The 19,798-nt window shown below is 53.6% G+C and overlaps 1 protein-coding gene across 8 annotated transcripts; it reads left to right on the forward strand.

Moving 5' to 3' along the window:
* Positions 1 to 72: 72 nt before the first annotated feature.
* On the forward strand, positions 73 to 19,795 carry Bruce (BIR repeat containing ubiquitin-conjugating enzyme). Of its 8 annotated transcripts, none has more exons than XM_015183202.2 (31): positions 73 to 316; positions 1,200 to 1,510; positions 1,577 to 2,645; positions 2,720 to 3,505; positions 3,574 to 4,423; positions 4,489 to 4,709; positions 4,787 to 5,008; positions 5,284 to 5,631; positions 5,741 to 6,155; positions 6,216 to 6,643; positions 6,700 to 6,929; positions 6,992 to 8,589; positions 8,648 to 8,916; positions 8,967 to 9,154; positions 9,228 to 9,861; positions 10,060 to 10,131; positions 10,716 to 11,500; positions 11,565 to 11,823; positions 11,891 to 12,114; positions 12,186 to 12,306; positions 12,372 to 12,602; positions 12,666 to 12,850; positions 12,915 to 13,453; positions 13,520 to 13,983; positions 14,053 to 15,441; positions 15,551 to 15,868; positions 15,931 to 16,542; positions 16,601 to 17,447; positions 17,517 to 17,988; positions 18,050 to 18,478; positions 18,545 to 19,795. In XM_015183202.2, the coding sequence occupies exons 1-31, from the start codon at positions 109 to 111 to the stop codon at positions 19,067 to 19,069; spliced, it is 15,249 nt and encodes a 5,082-aa protein (XP_015038688.2). In that variant the 5' UTR covers positions 73 to 108; the 3' UTR covers positions 19,070 to 19,795. The 8 variants fall into 8 exon arrangements, with proteins under 8 accessions (XP_015038688.2, XP_015038690.2, XP_015038694.2 ...); XM_015183204.2 differs by having other exon boundaries at positions 15,584 to 15,868; XM_015183208.2 differs by having other exon boundaries at positions 8,967 to 9,142.
* The last annotated feature ends 3 nt before the right edge of the window (positions 19,796 to 19,798 follow it).

A 19,798-nucleotide genomic window follows, 5' to 3' on the forward strand; every position in this document is an offset into this window, starting at 1 on the left:
ATTCGAAATTTGTTTTACCGTGCTTCAGAGACGAGTGGAAAAGAAAAAAAATCCAAAGTGCGTGGCAAGGGTAGCGCTTGCTCGCGTGCCAACAGTTACAGCGACAGCATGGCCACAGAGCAGCGTATTCTTAAGCAAGACGGGTACTTGGATGTGGGCGACAATAGCGGAGCACCCGCTCGTCCGTTCGAGATGCGCAACATCGTCTACCATCCGCAATTGAATGTGCTGCTGTTGTTCGGCTTCAATAATGTTGTGAAGGTTCTAGATGTCAATTCTGGAGTTGTTTTGCAGACGTATAAATTGAGTAAAAATGGTAAGCGGCAGGCAGCAAGGAAATAAAATAGTGCTACACATACCACCGACCACACTAACACCCATGTACACACACGACAAACACGCAAAAATACAAATGTCACTACAGTGCACACTTGCAAATCAGAACTAAAACGCACACGGACACACACACACACTCATGGGCTGTAATTTTGCACGAAATATTAGAATTCTTTCAATTAAAACTTGAAAGAAATGCATACAATACTTGCGAATGTTGTCATTTATATTATAGTTGTTGGATTTTACTAACGAGCGACCACTGTAGTGCATTTTGTAATTGCTTTGCACTTGCCTTCGTCTGTCTGTGTGTATGCGTGTGGCATACATTTTTTATGAAGTTGGACGAGAAATCCCTCAATTCTAATTTTTCAAACCATTATTCCCTTAAGATTCGATCAATTCCTAATCAGGGCCGATATCTGCCACGCCTTCCGCACAGACAAGTGTCGGGATCTTTTCATAATTCGAGCCGCATCTTTCACTATCGCAATATGTTTATTGTTGCCATTTGAGTCCAGTAGCAGCAAGCATGGGCTTTGTTTTTGTTTAGCTTCTATTACGCAGTTACTGCGCAGCACACACACACACACACAGACACAACACCGCTCCGACCCCCGACCCCCGCTTCCGTAGTTCCCCCGGCCGGTGGCAGCGACTAAAACACCGCCGCTGCTTGCTCTATGCTTTATTAGTCATTTGCAATTTCCCCTCAATGGCGAAATCGGAGATGCTGTCTGCGCATGGTGCAGTAATAGTGGGCCGGACTACGGGGGTGGGTTGGGGTTATGGTTGGGGGTTCGTGTGGCAAGTGCAGCAGGTTGATTCTAATGTTGAATTCGATTTCTGTTTCCTTTCGACAGGCGAGAGCGTCGTTCACGGTCGTTACATGCCCTTGCAAGATAAAATCTTGTTCTGGGATGGCCACAATGTGGGTTTGCGCGGCGACTACAATGGCGTCCTGCTGCTGGATACCATATTGCAGGCGCCCATTGGGCAGAACGACGATTACATTAAGCTGGAGATCATATTGTCCGAGGCGATCATCTTCCAGCACTGCATCAACGATCTAGAGAGCGAGGGCCTCGAGTGTCCCTGCGACATTAGCAACGAGCTAACCCAGAAGATAAACAAGGCCCAGAAGAATGCCAAGAAGGGCATCAAGGCCCAGCGAGTAAGTTTGATCCCACTGGTCCTGGCCACTCACACTCTCACACACCTTTTACCTTTCACGTTGCAGTGGAATACAATATGTTTGGAGGTGCCCTATTCCAGCATGAAGCTGGTGGCCAACAACGTGGTCATCCTGCTGAAGCGTCTGGAGCGTCACATTCCAGTGCTTGCCATAGCATCCGCCATCAATGAGCGGCTCACAGACATGATGATGGGCTCGCGGGTGCCCGATTTCGGCTGGAATTTCAGCAACTTTAAGCGTGTGCTCATGCACTCAGAGGCCGTCCGTCGCCAGACATTCGAGAAGTGGCCCCACATGGACTACAAGTGGGCGCTGCCGGATCAAATGGCACAGGCCGGCTTCTACCATCAGCCGTCGTCCTCCGGGGAGGATCGTGCCATGTGCTTCACGTGCAACGTGTGTCTGGTTTGCTGGGAGAAGACCGACGAGCCCTGGAGCGAGCACGAGCGCCATTCGCCCATCTGTCCGTTTGTCAAGGGCGAGTACACGCAGAATGTGCCCCTGTCCATCACGTATGCCACCAGTCCGGCCCTGTCGGCGCCTGGCCTCGGCTTCGACATCATTTCAAACAGCGACTATGCGAATGTGCTGTGCACCAGCTGCTCTCAGACGGGCGAGCTGAGCGTCTGGAGCATTGAGCGTCATCTGCGGCTGATGTACACCTTCCACGTGCCGACCCTGCTCAAGGATGTGTTCGAGGAGAGCTTCGAGTGGGCCCGCGTGACGGCGATCTGTGTTCTGCCCAATGCCCGAGCCCGCACCAAGGTCAACTACGTCTATTCCGCTGCCAATTATGGTGGCTCTAGCAGCGGCAGCGGCGGCGGCGGCTCGCATGCTGGCTCCAATCAGACCAGTGGTAAATTTGGCAGCGTCAATGCCCAGCATATAACCTCCACATCCACACTGCGCGCGGGCGTGGTGGGGTCCAAGATTGTGCTGGGCGTCAGTGTGCGCCAGAGCAGCGGCGAGTTGGCCCTGCGCATGGTGGTGCTGAATATTGTGGAGGTGTATCGCCAGAGCGAGACCTCGGCCAGCGTGAGCAACGACAGTGGCAGCGTCTCCAGCGTAGGGGGAAATCTCAAGAAGACCTCTTCACATATCGGTACCGGAACCAGTAAGTATTCTGCATATACGATGATGTATGGAAGGAGATTGAAGGGATATTTAAAAACAATTTCCATTTTCCAGCCTCCTCGAGTGATGCCAACGGCGGGGGCGGGGGCGTGGGAAACGTCACCCAAGCGAATCTCGAGTCCAAGGACGATGACAACAAGGCCATGACACCGTACGAGAAATTCGCGGATGGCTTCGATAGCAATGGCTTTGTGTCCGCCTTGATGACCTACAACAAGAACAATGGCGCCAGCCAGCCCATGGACGATGCGTCCGTCTTGTATGACTTTGATCTGTGCACTCTGTCGCAGATACTCGATCATAATCTTGAGGATCCTCTTGGCGGTCTGATGGTCACCTCAAACACCGTCAATGTGGGCAATCTTCCTGCCATGGGCAATGACATGGACAAGCTTGTCGACGATGCCGAGATGACGCATCAGAATATCAACAACAACAACAATAATAACAACAACAACGATGGCAACTCTTTGGGCGGCAGCACCAATAACAATAATAATAACAACAACAACATAATGCTAAATGGAAGCAACAGCAGCAGCGACAAACTGACGGCCAGCGAGGAGATCGAATGTGTCGTCGAGAGCTGGACCAGCGTGAATCGCACGAATGCCTTGGATGGTGGGGCGGGAAGCGGCGAGAACGGTGACGTTGCCAGTGCGGCCCAAGAGATCGTTGAGATAGCCGAGATAATGCCCTCAACACCGAAATGCAACCAGCTGCTGGTCAAGCTGTTGCGCACCAAGGCCCCAGAAACGGAGGGCAGTAAGATCATTATGGCCACGGTGGCCAAAGAGGATGAGGAGGAGGAACAGGAGGCAGACGACCGCATGGATACGGGTACATTTTTTCTTTCACTTTTCACTAGTAATTCCATTTGAAAGTTACCTTTTGGCTCCCTTTTATAGATAACAATGCCGATGACAGTGTGGCCGCTCAGCTTTTACTGTTCGACTACGAGGATCAGCAGATATCCCATGACTACACTCTGGCCATGACCTTCAGCCGGGCCAAGTGTCCCAAACAGCTGTGCGTCCTGCCCAACTTCAACTCCGCCCCGGAGCACAAGGATATGGGCGCCATTTGTGTGGTGTGTGCCGATGGCAGCGTGGAAATCTACTCGCTGGCAGACTTCCAGGCCACCACCGTGATCGAGCAGGAGGGCGAGCACTTTGAGTCTGTTGTCTACTGCCGCAACATGGACAGGCTGTGCTGTTGCTCCCGCCAGGGCGGTTTGCTCTTCTACTCGCTGAACGAGGGCGACAACGATTCCGGGGACGAACTGCTCGAGCTGGAGGACGAGTGCAGCACAACCCTAACGCAGGCGCAGGCAGGAGAGCTGAGTGTCACAGATGGCACTGGTCGCCCTATGGCGATCGGTGCCGAGCAGCACGGCAAGCTGTTGACCGTGAACGATAGCATAAGTGTGGATGTGGGCACCGAAACGGGGGCATCCACATCGGGAGCTGCCGCCACACACCAAAGTGTCCACGTCCACACCTCGCCCTCGGCCCAGTCGATGGGCTCGAACAATGCCAACTTTCTGGCCTACAAAACAAGCGACTTGACGCTCGACGATCTGCGTGTGCTCCATGCACTCACGCAGTTCGATGACAAGCTGACCCTCTACTCGGCGGAAGTGCCCAGCTGCTGGAACGATCTGGGGCAGGTGCAGAAGCAGCGCAAGCAGTCCCAGAACATGCGGCATGGCGGCGATGAGCGTGACTACACGCGCACCTGGCGATTGCACAACGATGCGTAAGTCCCCAAAAGGATACACTCACCCAAACGCTGCTCAAATATCGTTTCTCTTTGCCTCTCAGTACCACTTGGGACGAGCACATCATTGAGCTCAATTTGGCACAGCCCGTGTCTCTGGGTCACATTGATCTGAAGTTCACGGTGTACCAGCAATGCCCCAATCCGGCGGCCATCCAGGTCACCCTGCTCAAGCAGAACACGAATGGCTTTGGCTATCGCATGAAGGGACCGCATGCCAGCTACAAGCCGAATGTCATTGACGACAACATTGATCTCTCCTACAGTATGTGAAACACACCACCCACCCCCCGGCCCTGGGATAGCTAAAACTCTCTGTGAAACTTTGTTTGTGATTTGCAGTTGCCAATGAGAATCCCGTACTCAGCGAGGAATATCTACTGGCCCACAATGCAGAGGTTCTGGCCGGTCCCATCGAGCTCTCGTCCTGCATTGATGTCTGCGATCAGGGGGGCACGGCAACGCTGACCTCGCCGAAGCTCTTCAAGACGCGTACCCGTAACTTTTTGCTGCACATCAAGACAGTGGCAGATCCATCCAAAGAGGGACAGACCAAGACGAGGGGTATGTACCACTGACCGGCTTGTAGATGAGTCTCAAGAAATATGATCCATATGTCATTCAGTTTGTGGCAGTGAAAGATTCGTTTACGAGAGTCGCGCTTTGCACTACAAAAATGTACCCAAGATCACATCCGACTCTCTTTCGTTGGTTTGCTGGGAATATTGTTTTGATGCGGGATAGTATGGATTTTGAATGCTGTAACAGTTGTAGTTGTTGTTGTAGTTTTTGTGGTTTTCCCTTTTTCGTTAAACTTTGATTTTGATATAATTTTACAGCATCCCCTCCGAAACGGCACAAGCGCCGACCCCATCATATAGAGATGTTGGTTAAAGACCAAAAATCAAATAAGCATTCGAATCCAATCCCTAAGAGTCCGGCGTCTGAGTACGAATTGAAGAGGGCAGCTCTGAAACTCGAAAGCCAAAGCCATCTGCAAGTCACACTTAAGAAAATCCAAAAAGCCGGCTTAAATATCAAACATTTGAACAAGTTAAAGGCGATCAAAACAAGCGCTGGCGATGGAGTTAGTGCTTCTTTTCAAGATCCAAGCGAAATGCTTTCAGAACAAACTTCGCCAGAGCCGCCGCCCGATTCTCTTGTTTCTGGGGAACTGATTAGGGAAGGTATTTGTACTTTCTCATTAGCAATAATTTTCCAATCATTTATATCGTCTGGCGGGTTCCCTTCTCATCCACTCCCTCTCTCTCTGTCTCTCTCTCTCTCTCTCGACAGGCTGCGACTGGCTGCACGAGATCTCCATCAGTGTGAGGGCCGTCAAGTCGCAGAGTCGCATCAGCAATGCGAGAATGCAGCGCATAGCCATGCTGGAGAGCAATGGTTTAATGGAGCAGCTGCTACGCATTGCCAGCGATTCGGGATCCACGCCGCTGACCAAGAACCTGGCCCTCGACATCCTCAACTGGATATGCTTCATTCGCCTGAACCGCTTCCGTTCACCCAAATCCGAGCGGCTAAAGGATCAGATCAACAAGCAGACGGCAGCCAATATACCCGATCTGCTGGCCCAGCAGTTCGAGTGCGTTTCCCTGGCCGAGAAGCATATTGAGCAGCTGATGAGGAACTGCATCATCTACAGCGAGCGCAGCACGGCACACAAGTGCTCCAAGCTGATAATAATGCTTACAGAGTGAGTATTCATCTGAATCAAAGCATCATACTGAGTCTACAACTGCATCTACATCTGTAGGGGCGTCACCAATCTACCAACGGAGCTGCAGCTCTTTACCACGCTGGACTACACCATTAAGGAGGCCATCACGAATACCTTCCACGAGCTGCCCCGTGCCCAGACCGGCAGTGTTGTGCGCTGGTATACCATGCTCACGTGCGCCACATCCACCGCGGAGTCGAACAACAGCATTTCAGAGCAGGCCATCAATTTGCTGAAGGAAATAGCCGGGGAGATAGACAAGCGCTGGGATCCCTGCTGCGCCCTGTTGAGCACACGCTTTGGCCTCTACGGGTACCCCTTCGAGCCGGAGATCTTTGACTTTGATTTCCCCAATCTCAATCGGCACGGCATCAGCTCCCCCGTGGCCTTGACGAATGTGATACGCAGCAATTCGGCGATCCTCAAAGTGACGGCACTGGACATTAAGCGTTTGAGTTCGATTGGTAGGTTATGCGGTACTGGGCCTTGGAGTTGATTGAAATCTGAAATCCCTTTGCAGATGGCGTCGACTTTCGCACTTTTCCCTATCTAATACGAGGCAAGAGCATCAGCAATCAGCTGCGCGGCTTGCTCGAGGTGGTCCAACTGCACTTCAGTTGTGTGCAAACGTCGGAGGCCACTCGCATCGACAACATTGACAGTGTGGGTGGCACAGCGGCCTCCAGTCTAGTGATTGACGATGTGATGATACCCAAGCTGGTGGTGGCCAAGGAAAAGAACGATGATGTGGTAGGAAGATGGACACATTTTAACAAAATATTTGTATATCTAATGCCTTTGTTGCTCAGCAGCTGAACGATCTGGTCAACGATGTGGAGTCCATGGTGGAGGAAATCACCGAGAAGGAGGGAAAGATCGACTTTGATTCGTTCGGCATGGTCAATGGCTTCAAGGACAAGTCTGTTTCCTCGCTCACCGACCTGGAGCATGCCCTCAAGGAGGAGGTGAAGAACGAGAAGGCTGCCATTTTGGACAAGCTGAAGCTGTCACAGTTCCTGCCCGACCTGTCCCTGCTCGAAAACTATATTCTCAAGAAGCAACAGTATGCCATGGTGGCTTCCAGCAAGCTGGACAACTGGGAAATGGCACCGACATCCAAGACTCAGTTGGCACTGGATACCTTGAAGCCGTTTGCTGGAATGTTGCCGGCACAGGAACAGGCAGCTGCAGCTGCTGGAGCAGACCCAGCCCCAGAGCCAACAGCGCCGCAGCAGGCAGAAGTCGCAGCAGGCGGCACAGGGGGGACTGGCGACAGCACTGTCGTTCTCGATGATGCCGCCGAATCCGAAAAGATTATGGAAAATCTCAGCGCTAATCCGTGTCAGCCGATTGCCTGGCACAAGCTGATCACGCCGCCGCCCAAACAAATGATTATCATCGATCGCATGCACTCTGGTGCGAGGCGGTTCGTGGTGCTGGACTTTGGCCAGCACATCCTCCTCACGGACGTGGTGATACCCCCCTGCGACGAGCTCACGTCCCTGAACATCGACATCTGGTGCTTCGACGAGGAGACGGACTGCACGCGTCTCGTCCAGATGGCGGATATCCAGACCAAGACGCTGGTGTTGAGCGACATACAGCCGCCGCCGATCTGTCGCTTCCTGAAGGTGACCATCATCGGGCGCATCGGGATGTCGTCCACCAAGTGCAAGGTGCCGCTGGGCCGGTTCTTTGGCCATCCCGTTGTGCTCGAGCACGACGGCTATGGGGATCAGTTGATGCGCTTCATCAAGCAGCCCAAACAGAACCTGCAGGCACAGCTCAAGTCGCTGAATGCTCTGTACGAGGACGTCCACTGTCGCTACAGTTTGGCCAGCACCAAGCTGATGGATGTCCTGGCGCCCATGCGCCACAGCGAGCTCTCGAATGTGGCCCATCTGCAGGCGTTCATCAACAAGCAGCGCGACGAGGAGCTCGGCAATCTGGACAATAGCAACAAGGTGGTGTCCCTCTACGACGAGTGCATGCTGCTCCAGTACCAAATCAATGTCATCCGGAACGTGGTGCTACGCCTGGAGCGCGCAGTCAATCCCCATTTGGTGTGCACGCCCCCGCCCAACTCGGGTCCGCTCACAGAGGAAACGCTGCGTACTGCCTCGCGGGACAAGCTGCGTGTCCTCAGCCTCACTTTGGTGGAGGTGCTGCTGCACTTCTCCATCGAATACGGCATCAAGAACATACTGCCCGTCTACCAGCGCTTCAATGCGGCCACAGCCAAGGCTCTGTTCAACTCCCTGGTGGTCTATGGCGATGCCCAGCTGCAGCTGGCCACCTGCTCCCTGCTGGTGGTTATGTGCTGCTTCCAGCCGTGGTGGGGAGACTTCCTGGCCGAGACCTTTTGCAGCCTCTTTTCCGCACAGAACTGCAAGGCCTTTCCACAGGATCGGTTCGTATTGCCACGCTGCCACTCCCACTCTCGCTTTAACTCTTCTCCTGTTCTGCAGCATATTCTTTCTGCTGACGTATCTGGGACGCCGCAGCATTGGAATGGGCGCCTGTCGCTCGATTGTGATTGATGCCGTGCTCAAGACCCTCCTGAAGCTGCTGGCCCCCATTTCGCCGCACTACAAATTCCAGTCGGAGCAGCCGAGCACCTCGGCCAGTGCCTCAGAGCGTAGCGCCACCATGGGCACCACATCCGATCTGCAGCTGATCACCTGGCTGCTCCTCTTCCTCTCCGTGTGTCTGGACGACAACGAGCGCAAGGATAAATGTGAGTTCTTCAAACCAAAAGGCCGATCAATCAAACGTTTCATTTTCTAGCTGCCGCACGATGGGATTTCATGAGCTGCGAGAGTGACTTCACCAAGACACGGCCCAACAATGTGCCAAACAGCAAACAGTTGCGCTGCTTCAAGAAGCGCATCATCCAACAGAGCAAGTACTCCGTTCAGCCCTACACGGACTGGGGCAAGAAGATATACATGATTCAAAACGAGGTAATAACAAATGTAAGCTGCCAGCGGGTTTAACAAGGGAGAATCTATTGGGAATAACCATATTAACGATGAATCTTGTCTGCAGCATCCAGGCATATTTATGGAGCTCTCCACCAAAGCCAAGAGTGGCGCCACCAAAACCCAGACAACAGCCACCAAGATCAATATGACTGCGGCCAATATGTTTATGGGTAGTGGCGGCCTGCCAAGTGGCAGCAGTGCCACAAAGACTGCGGCCACGTCCACGTCCTCGACATCGTCGCCCAAGCATGCGGATAGCGGCGGAGGAGGCTCCTCTGGCAGCGAGACCGAGCGCGACAGCAACTTTGACAAGGGCCTCAAGACGCTGCGAATGGCCAATATAAAGGTCGTGATCCGTGGTCTGTTTGCCCTGCTGCTGGAGATGGACTTTGACTGCAATATGGATCAGTTTCTGCTCACCTGCAAGGTGATTGCTCGCCTGGTGGCCGCCTGCCGTCCCTCAGTGCAGCTGTGCAAGATTGTGACCACCGCGCAGCTGGAGCAGCTCGTACGCCTGGCCGTGTGGAACGATCAGCAGCAGCCCTGGGCTGTGCACGCCATCACATGTCTGCTGCAGGATCTGCTCGATGCGGACAAGCAGTACCGGGACAGCGATGTGACGCCCACCAACGATGCACCGCCACGGCCCATGGAGCCAGAGGTGCAGGAAGCCCGCGATCTTTTCAGTGATTTTACATGTACGTATTCTCAGGGCAGCCTCTAGTTCCTCCTAGTGTTCCAATGTTCTCCGAATTGTGCATGTGTATACCCTCAGTCTCCCAGTCCCCCAGTCTCCTAGTCCCGTCGTCCCCTAGTCCCCCAGTAGATAGATCTCTCTCTCAATTTGTAAATTGAAAGCTCAGTAGCAAGAATCAACATATTTTTCATCTTTTTAGCATCGTCTTCCTCATGCTCCGAGGCACAGTTCGAGATGCTAATGCCGACAGCTCGAGAGTTTTATCAGGAGGGTAAAAAACCAAAGACATTTCATTTATTATGGCACCAACCACCTGGCATGGCATGTCACCCGCTCACCCACAATATCTATGGATATTCAGGGGGGTGCCCTGCCCTGCCAGGTGGTTGGATTTATAGAACGAACCCCGAATCCCAACGCCATCCCACTAGAGATTATACAATTGCCAAGATGTTGCCAGTTTTGTGGTTATGCCCTGTAGAAAAAGGGTATGCTATGCTATGCTTCGTCTCTGAACGCGGTCCCAAGAAACCAATAACAAAGCACAGTCTCTGGCGAGGCGCACAAAAAAGACTTAATTCTCGGTCCAACGCTCATCATTCGGTCCCAAGAAAACAACAACGAATTTCTGAGGAAAGACACAGCCAATTGATACTCGAAATGAGGCGAAGAGAAACGAAGCACCGGTACGAAAAGGAATTTGTTCCTGAAGCAATATCTTGGCATTTTATAGTCTCTGATCCAATCCAACCCAACCCGTAGATCTGTTTATTGTTTCCTTCCCCGTACTATTTGAGTTTTGTGTCTTTGAACCACGGATCTATGCGCATGATCTAACAGCTGTGTCTTCTACAGCCGTTAAATACAACTACTTGCCCTCTTTGATCGAATGCGATGATGCGGAGTTCGACGACATGCTCAACGACATTGACATGATCGAGCGCACAAAGCCGGTGACCAAGAAGGAGAGCAATGCCCTGTGCAAGAACACCTTTAACTTCTTCTGCAAGTCCATTTCGGTGGCTATGGACTCGCGGCTGGATGTGGGCCTTGAGCTGCATGTGGAGACGCAGCTGAGACGCCTCACAAATCGCACCTCCCTGGACCTGTACGCCTCCCTGCCGCAGGTGCTGACAAACGAGTTTGTTTCGCCGCCGCCCGAGGCGGCCCCCTGGCCAGAGTACTTGACCCAGCTGTGGTCCGGATCGGAGTACAATGGTCGGAACACGTACGTGATGTTCAAGAACGTCTTCGACTCGATACTGGCCGATCTGCACTACGAGGACACGTGGGTGCATCTGGAGCAGGTGCTGCAGATGTGGCTGACGCTCAACTGCGAGCTGGCCGAGAAGCCCTACACGACGGGCATCTCCCAGACGGACGTGCCCAGAATACCGTTCGGCGCGAATGCCGTCCAAGGACTGCTGCTGGCTTTGGCCTGGCACAACGACATCAAGCTGCGCACCTGGTGCCTGGGCTTCCAGTGCCTGCTGCTCGCCTGCAACTCCCAGCCAATTGGGGACGATGCCGACTGCACGCGAATCAATGAGGTGATTGTGAATGACGAGAACTTTGAGAAGATGCTGCTGCGTTTCTTCTCCGGCTACGGCATGAGTTCATCCATAATCACGAATCGCTGTGTATGTATCTGATCTGTATATCCTTCATCATGGTTATTTAATCTCTTGTGCATCCTTCTGTTAGGCTGGACCCACCATTTGCAAGCATCTGCATGATCTACTGCTCTGGCTGCATGGCAAGACCGACAGCAGTGGCATTCCCTGCAAACGCCAGTTGAAGGACATCCTGCTGCATGTCGTGCTGCAGCTGGTGCAGCCCGGAGGAGCCATTAGCAACCAGCAGGGCCCCATAGATGCCCAGAATCAATTGGTGCGCGACCTGCTCATGATGCCCACCGACAAGGGAGATCTAAACATAGCCCTCAAGATCACCGAAAGTGTTTGTGAGTGTCTATAAGCATAGCACCTTTCCTTGGACTTGTGTTTGACATACTTCCCGTCTGATTGCAGCTTTCCTGGTCTTCAACAACATTTCCAATGGCGAGAAACTGCAGTGCCAGCGTGGCAATGAGAGCAACAATCCCGGCAACAACTTTAGCAATCTTTTTGCGAATGTCCTGGGCTCGGAGAATCCCATCAAGCAGAATGCCACGATATGCGACAATTCGCTGATCATAAATCTGCTTCGATTGTCCTCTCACATGGTGCTCACCGAGATGCCCAGGCAGCCAAGCGTAAGTGTCCTCTGAAGTGCCCTCTAGAACCTAGAACTCTGATTTGATTCATTTCCGATTGGTATGTGCAGGAGGTAACTATTCCTGAGGAGGAGGAGGAGCTGTCCACTGAAAGCCAGACGGATGAGACCAAGGCAGAGCAGCTGAACACGGAAGGGCATCGTAGCAAAGTACCCTGCATAGCCGATTGGGGTATGATTTTCCCGCTTTTCACATGTCAATTTCCCTCTTTAATTGAGAATACCATTCGATTTTAGTGCTACGCCAGTTCCCAACGATGAAACGTCTCTTTGGCACGCTCTCCCAGTGCTCCACGAATACGTTCACGATGATGTCCTCGGGTGGCTTTCTGTTGCTCAAGTCGAACACCGTACTCGATGATCCCCAGACGATTGCCGACGCCGTCTTCAGTCTGATGATAACACTCAGCGACAAGGCCTCCAATCCCCGACTGGTAGTGGCGCCCATCTGCCAGTACCTCGAAGAGAGTAAGCTTGTGGTTTTTCCTCCGCTACCAAGATAGACTTCTAATGATTTCCATCGATATGCAGCCACCATTCAGCGGAATGCAACGCTGCCGCGTCTGCCGCTGTCGGAGCCCTTCCTGTGGTACATCTCCAAGGTGCTAGAGGTGACGGCAGCCGTGCAGACCTTCACCCAGCTGGGCGGCATACACATTATCTGCCACAATTTGGTGCGGCTCAATAAGACGATCATCAACATGCAGCCAGGATTGGTAATTATCTGCCGTTTAGCGGATCTTTATTTTACTCAAAGCATCCTTTCTGTCTGCTGAATAGATCTCGCTGATTATGCAGCACATGACGCGGAATACTCGCCTCAAGCTGAACACCCACATGGCCGCCAACAGTGCTTGCAAGAAGACCACCACCAGTACGGGCGCCACATCGGCGCCTGTCACCCAGCATCCACCGCGCAGCGGGGCCCAGTACGACGGGCTCATTAATTTCGCCCCCTTCTCGCACATCGTGTCCGAGAATGATGCGGCCCAAAGCGCCGAGGTGCTCATATCGAATCCGAATGCAACGCACAGGCGTCCGCGCTCCCCGGCCTGGAGCTACATGTTCTACCCGAACGAAACGCATGTCGATCTGACCATCACGCTCCCCACGGCCATTCTGCTGAAGGAAGTGCAACTAGTGCCGCACACCTCCAATCTGGCCTCCTGCCCCTCGGCCGTGGCCCTCGAGCTGTCGCGTGACTATGGCGTGGGCTCCATTCCAATAGGTGCGCCCATGGCCACCACGGGACTCACCTGCATCCGCCTCAAGCTGTCCAAGGCGGAGGTGGCCACCAGCATTGTGATCAGGCTGTACAAGTGAGTAGCGAATGGCTAGAGCATAGAACAGACTGCTTTATAATGGATTGGTTTCTTGCTTTGCAGACCCAAGGACTGCGGGAACGTGGGTCTGGTGCAGATTGCCGTGCTCGGCCAGACAATATTCGGTAATCGCATGCAAGGGCTGCGCTCCCAGGGGCCGTTCATGGACTCGCTGACGTCGTGCTCATCGCCGCTGCAAACGGCTGCCATGTCCACCATAGACGCCGATGCCATGCCGGAGGATGATGCATTTGCCAAGACCAGCATTGGCTGGGTGCGCATCCTGTCGCGTTGCTTCCATATGGCCGCCCTGCAGCCCGACACGAAGTTGGCCGATCTGATTGCCGCCTATCCGGCATCCTATCCAGGCTTCCTGGAGGCCTGCTGCTCGCTGCTGAATATCATGCCCATGATTCCGAGTCTCGCACAGCAGCATCTGGAGACCATACTGCTCAAGCTGGGCGCCTACAATCACGAGCTTAGTCTGCAGCTCCTACGAACGCTGCTGTGGCATACCACGCCCCAGGGTGAGTAGAGTCTCTGTCTCTGCCTCTCTGAAGATTACATTTCTTATTCGTTTTCTGTTTGTTGTTCAGTCTTTAAGCTCTCCAGCGATGCTGTGTGCGATCTCATCCACGAGGTGGTCACTGGCTCCTCGACGCATCTGCTGGACAAGCTGCGCGTGCTCATCGACTGGATCATGCAGCTGCACGACAACTACAGCAAGCAGGCGCGCTGCAATAACCCTCAGAGCGGCTTCGTCAAGGTCATTGCCTCGATCCTGTGGCGGGTGCACGTCCAGTATCAGCTGCCAGAGCTACCGCAGCTGATCACGTCGGCCCTGTTCGAGACCTGCTTCGAATGGGTGTCGGTCCTGGAGCAAGATGAGCCCCTCAAGAGCAGCTTCGATTCGCTGCTCTGTGCCCTGTGCTTCATCAAGCCGGAGCTGTTCAATCAGCTGCTGGTCAAGCTGGGCGTAAAGCTGGAGCCGCCGGCTCGTGGCCAGACCGACGACAGCAAGGTGCAGAGCGGCAGCGCCTGGTTCCGCCGCGAGGGCAGTGAGAATCTGATGGTTCTCCTGGAACGTCCCACATTCCTGAAGACGCTGGCCCTCGCCTGCCAGTCCCCGGCGGCTGTCTACCAAATGCTGGACTCTGGCCTGCCCAAGCTGTTGGCCCACGCCGTCTACGAGTACTGCACTCATCTGCTGGCGGGCTTGGAGCAAGAAGCTCCTTCGCTAGCTGCAGCTCCGGCTCCAGCTCCAGCTCAGGCGGCGATGCCAACTGATGGCCAGCAGGGCTCGTCGTCCCTCACGGACTTTGACAAGGCGGAGGCGCCACCAAGTGCCAGCCCACCGAATCTAAACACTCCGCTGCTGAGCAGCTCGGTTGTGCCCAAAGTGCTGGACTTTTTCGCCGAGTGCTGCGCGGAGGGACCCATGCGGAACTGGCTGGGCACGATGCAGGGCTCTGTGTTCTGGAAGCCGCTGCTGCAGCTCCTGTGCCACACACACTCGTCGCAGTTCAGCAAGACGCTGCCCATGCAGCAGTCCTTCATTCGCCTGGAGCGCTCCACCATCAACTTTCTGACGCGCGTGAGTGCCTGCCATCCGGAGAACCAGGAAGTGCTCACCTCCCTCCTCATCGGCGCCATCATCTGCAAGCCGCTGCGATCTGTCCAGGGCACTCGCCCCACCATCTCGGGATTCACGCGGCAACTGGTGCTGCAGCTGCTGCTGGAGAACGAGCACATCACCGTCGCCGTGCGCAGTCAACATCCACTGCAGCGCCGGGACACGCTGTCCGCCATTATGGGGGGTGGTGGGTCTGGGTCTGGCTCTGCGGCCTCGAACAGCATCAGCAGCACCAGCCTGCCGGTGGCGGCAGTCAACAATCATCCGGCCAAACGTAGCAGTGCCCACTATATGCTCTTCAATGTGACCACGAGCACGACCTGCCAGGAGATTCTCATGAATTGCGTTAGCGGTAGGTCCTGGCCCTGAAACAGAATCTCTTTTGCTTTGATGTTGTTTGATTAATTATGTTTTTATTTATTTATTGTATGCCCTGCCCTGCCCTGCCCTGCCCCCTCCAGCTTATAGTAACTTAGTTTACACTACATCAACAGATCCGCGCGCTAGCGAGCCCTCAGGCAGTGGCAATGGAAACGGGAGTGGCAGTGGTGGCACGGGTGCCCCAGGAGCAGCCGTAAATTCCAAATTCGTCAATCCCAAACAGGACAAGAACTGGGACAAGAATTGCTATATCAATCTGAGCAATGTGGATCTGAGCAGCCTGGAGTTCCTGAGCGTGGGTGCCGCCGTGGCGGCCAAGGACAAACGCATCAAGGATGCCAAAAACCTGCTGGCCGTTAACAAGGACAAGGAGACGCAGACAACCAGCTCGACTTCCAGTAAGTCTCCAAATTCTGGTCACCTTTTGAACGTGTTTTGAATGGTCTATTTTCATCTTTAGATGTCTTCAATGTCGAGGAGTTTCTGCTGCAATCGAATTGGTCCAAGAAAAATCAGCTGGTCATTGCGGACTATCCCAACGTAGTGCTCTCTGGTGATGCCACAATCTCCCAGGTGCTGGCCACACTAGAGGCGGCTGGCCACTCGCTGGCCATACCGTGCCTGACCCTGGATCTGGTGCCCCTCCAGCATGGAGACGAGACCATCGACGACAAGAAGACAAAGGCAGCCTGCACAGAGCCGCTGCCATCGCCACTGCAACGCTTCTCGAGCAACGGTGGCCTCTCGCTGCTGGCCCACTATCTGCCCACTGTGTATCCGGAGCATTCGGGCCGCAAGACCGTGATGATGGTCACCGAAAAGGAGAAGAGTCCCCCACTGGCGGACTGGGTGAAGCTGGAGCCAAACGATGAAATATACGAGGATCTGGAGGACACCATTTGCGAGCCAGTGGCCAAGCAGACGCCCGTCAGCTCAGTGCCGCAGCATTCGCTGGCCGCCTTTGGACTGTTCCTTCGTTTGCCCGCCTACTCCGATGTCCTGTTGAGGGACAAGCTGCGGGCCCAGTGCCTGTTGCGTTTGGTTCTGGGCGTGACAGGCGACGGCGAGGGCAGTAAGTATATTTTCGATCGGAGAAATATCCCGGAAGCTAATCGCATTCCGTCCCCTAGATGACATCTATAGCCTCTCGCTGGCACCCTCGCTACCCACGCTGCCCTTTGAGGTCTTCCGCCAGCTGCTGGACACTGTGCCGCTGTCCACCGACGATGGAATGCTGCTCCGCCGCGTGGTCATTGAGGTGGGGGCCATGCACCTTGTCCTCAATTGTCTGGGCATCTTTTCGCATCAGTCGCACAACAACAGGATTGGAGCACCGATCAACCAGCCCTCGCCGAGTGGCAGTGCCAGCGGCGGTGGAAACGGAAGCACAACCACAACAACCACAACAACTACAAATGGAACCGCCGCTGGGGCCAAGAGCAGTGGAGGGGACGAGCCCACGCCCAGTGGCACCTCGGACGACAAGAGCCACATGTATTGGGCCAAGGGAACAGGCTTCGGCACTGGCTCCACCACACAGTCGTGGAACGTGGAGCAGGCCCTGCTGCGCCAGAAGAGCGAAGAGGAGCATGTCACCGTGCTGCTGTTGGTGCTGGCCAGCTACATCAATCCGGGCGACTGTATACCCAGCGAAATGTGCGGCGAGGACATACTCGCCTATCACGATGTGCGCGACGTGCCCGGGGAGCTGCCCGCTCTGTTCCAGACCCTGCTGCAGCAGTCTTGCTTGATTCCCGCCCTGAGCTCGTATCTGCGCAACGATTCCGTTCTGGACATAACTCGACACATTCCGCTGTATCGTGCCATACTGAAGCTGCTGCGCGCCCTCTCGCTGTCCAAGTCCCTCGTCTCGCTGCTCCAGCCGGCGCCCAGCGCCTGCGGCGAGGGCACACAACCCATCGCTGAGCTGCTAACGAACATGAAGACCTGCGTGGACACCTATGCCAAGCGCCTAAAGTGAGTAGAATACCATACTATATATCAATCCCCCCAATTGATTCCATACTTAAACTTCGCGCTTTGCAGAGTCAACAAGAAGTCGAACATCAAGGGCCAGACGCAGCAATTGACATTCAACATTGACGATGGCGATGACGAGGGTCTGGCACTGCTCATACCGGACATACAGGAGACGAGTGTGCTGGTGCAGAAGACCACCGATGCCGATGCCCTGATCAACATGCAGAGCATCAGCGAGGACGGCAGCGGCCAGCTGGAACGTCCCCTGAGCAAGTCGGTCGAACAGCGCTATTTGGAGCTGATGAAGAAGCGGCAGTTCGACACGTTCGACATGATTGTCGAGTCGGAGAATAATAGCTTTCGGTTTGTGGTGTCGCATCATTTTGAGAAAATGGTGCGACTGGCCGGCGATCGCTATCATCCGTCGCGGGTTAAGCGGCTGGCTCAAGAAGCGGTCACTCTGTCCACCAGTCTGCCTCTGAGCTACAGCAGTTCTGTATTTGTGCGCTGTGATACGGACAGATTAGATGTGATGAAGGTGAGTGCATTCCCCTCCGCAAAATCAATCAGAAAATACTCATTATGATGGATCGTTGTAGGTGCTCATTACTGGGCCATCGGACACACCGTACGCCAATGGATGCTTCGAGTTCGATGTCTTCTTTCCGCCAGACTATCCCAATCTGCCCATGCTCATCAATTTGGAGACCACGGGCCGCCATTCGGTGCGCTTCAATCCCAATCTCTACAACGATGGCAAAGTGTGTCTGTCGGTGCTTAACACCTGGCATGGGCGTCCCGAGGAGAAGTGGAATGCGCAGACCTCCAGTTTCCTGCAGGTGCTAGTCTCTATCCAATCGCTGATCCTAGTCCCAGAGCCGTACTTCAATGAGCCCGGCTTCGAGCGCAGTCGTGGCACTCCTAGTGGCACCAACTCGTCGCGGGAATACAATAGCAACATCTATCAGGCCTGCGTTCGCTGGGCCATGCTCGAACAGATACGCAATCCGAGTCCCTGCTTCAAAGACGTAAGGCTTAATCTCTGTCCAGCTTTCAACTTTCAACTAATTTCCGTAACTAAACTCTTTTCGCAGGTCATACATAAACATTTCTGGATGAAGCGCGAGGAGGTCTGCACACAGATCGAGGGCTGGATTGAGGAGCTTAGTAAGCCCCAGTACACAGAGCGGGCTAGCCGCACCATATCGTTTAACTCTATGGTTCTGCGTCGACACTATCGTCACTTGCGCGAGGAGCTGGCCAAGTTGAAGCCGCCACGTGGACTGGAGGATCTGGATGCACCTTTCAATCCTGTTGCCACGCTGCCCCCAATGGATGTCTCCGCGGCGCCACCTGCCACAACCACAGCAAATGTCCAGGTGGGAACGGATGGTCCTATTGTTCCGGAACTGAATCTAATAACAGATGATGGGGACGACAGCGACAATGGCCCTTGCATCCTGGACCCAGTGTCGGGCGTCCTCAAAGGCGTGGAGGAAGTGGTTGAAATTCTGAGTGATACAGAGAACGAGAGCAGTGTGTGGCAGGAGAAGGAAGAGGAGGAGGAGGACGAAGGCGACGTCGACGGCGATGGCGACGGTGATGGCGAGGAGGACTAAGATTAGCTGCCAAATGGAAATGATAGTGATGCCCTAGGTTATGGCATTTCCCCCGCAGCTGTTGCCCTCCCACCTCCCGCCACACACCCCCCACCTTTGTGCCCGGCCACTGCTCAGACACAGGACACTTTTATTTAAACACTACAATTTTTGTTTTGCGCCATTAGTTGTTTTATTTGTAAGAGAGAGACTGCAACAGAACTTGGTGTGCTTTACTTAAAGGAACCGTAACGATTAATTTAAAAAAAAAAACAAAACCTATGATAATGATCTTCAAGAATAAGCTGGTACATTTGCATACACACATCATCAAACTCGTACACACATGCATACGCACTCTCCCGGGCATTACGAGAGACTTTCAATTCAACAAAATATCCCACTCTGCATGTATATGAGAATACTGTACCGAATACACTGTACTCTTTTTTATAAATGCTTACTATATGCTACTATAAACAAAACAGATCCAATCCATCAGATTCTAGAAGAATATTCACGTGTGTGTTGGAGAAAATAGAAGAACCACAGGAGGACCGGACCGTGTGACTTGCGTTGGAAATATCAGCACCCTGACCGAGCACACAACACACACACACACAAGATAAACCACCAAAAGTAAATTAATGTGTATTAAACTATGTATGTGCGTAGTGATTTAGTTAAATATTTACAAATGAAGAATGTAAATGTTACTTTTCCGATTGAAATAAAACGCAAAATCAATTT

The sequence above is a fragment of the Drosophila pseudoobscura genome, chromosome 2 (genome assembly GCF_009870125.1).
Source record: "Drosophila pseudoobscura strain MV-25-SWS-2005 chromosome 2, UCI_Dpse_MV25, whole genome shotgun sequence".
Lineage (NCBI taxonomy): Eukaryota > Metazoa > Arthropoda > Insecta > Diptera > Drosophilidae > Drosophila > Drosophila pseudoobscura.

Bases quoted from the DNA above. Each gene is read 5' to 3' on its own strand.
- Bruce (XM_015183202.2), top strand. From the start codon at position 109: ATGGCCACAGAGCAGCGTATTCTTAAGCAAGACGGGTACTTGGATGTG. The intron at 317-1,199 runs GTAAGCGGCAGG...TCCTTTCGACAG, and splicing joins GTATAAATTGAGTAAAAATG to GCGAGAGCGTCGTTCACGGT. The intron at 8,917-8,966 runs GTGAGTTCTTCA...TTCATTTTCTAG, and splicing joins CAACGAGCGCAAGGATAAAT to CTGCCGCACGATGGGATTTC.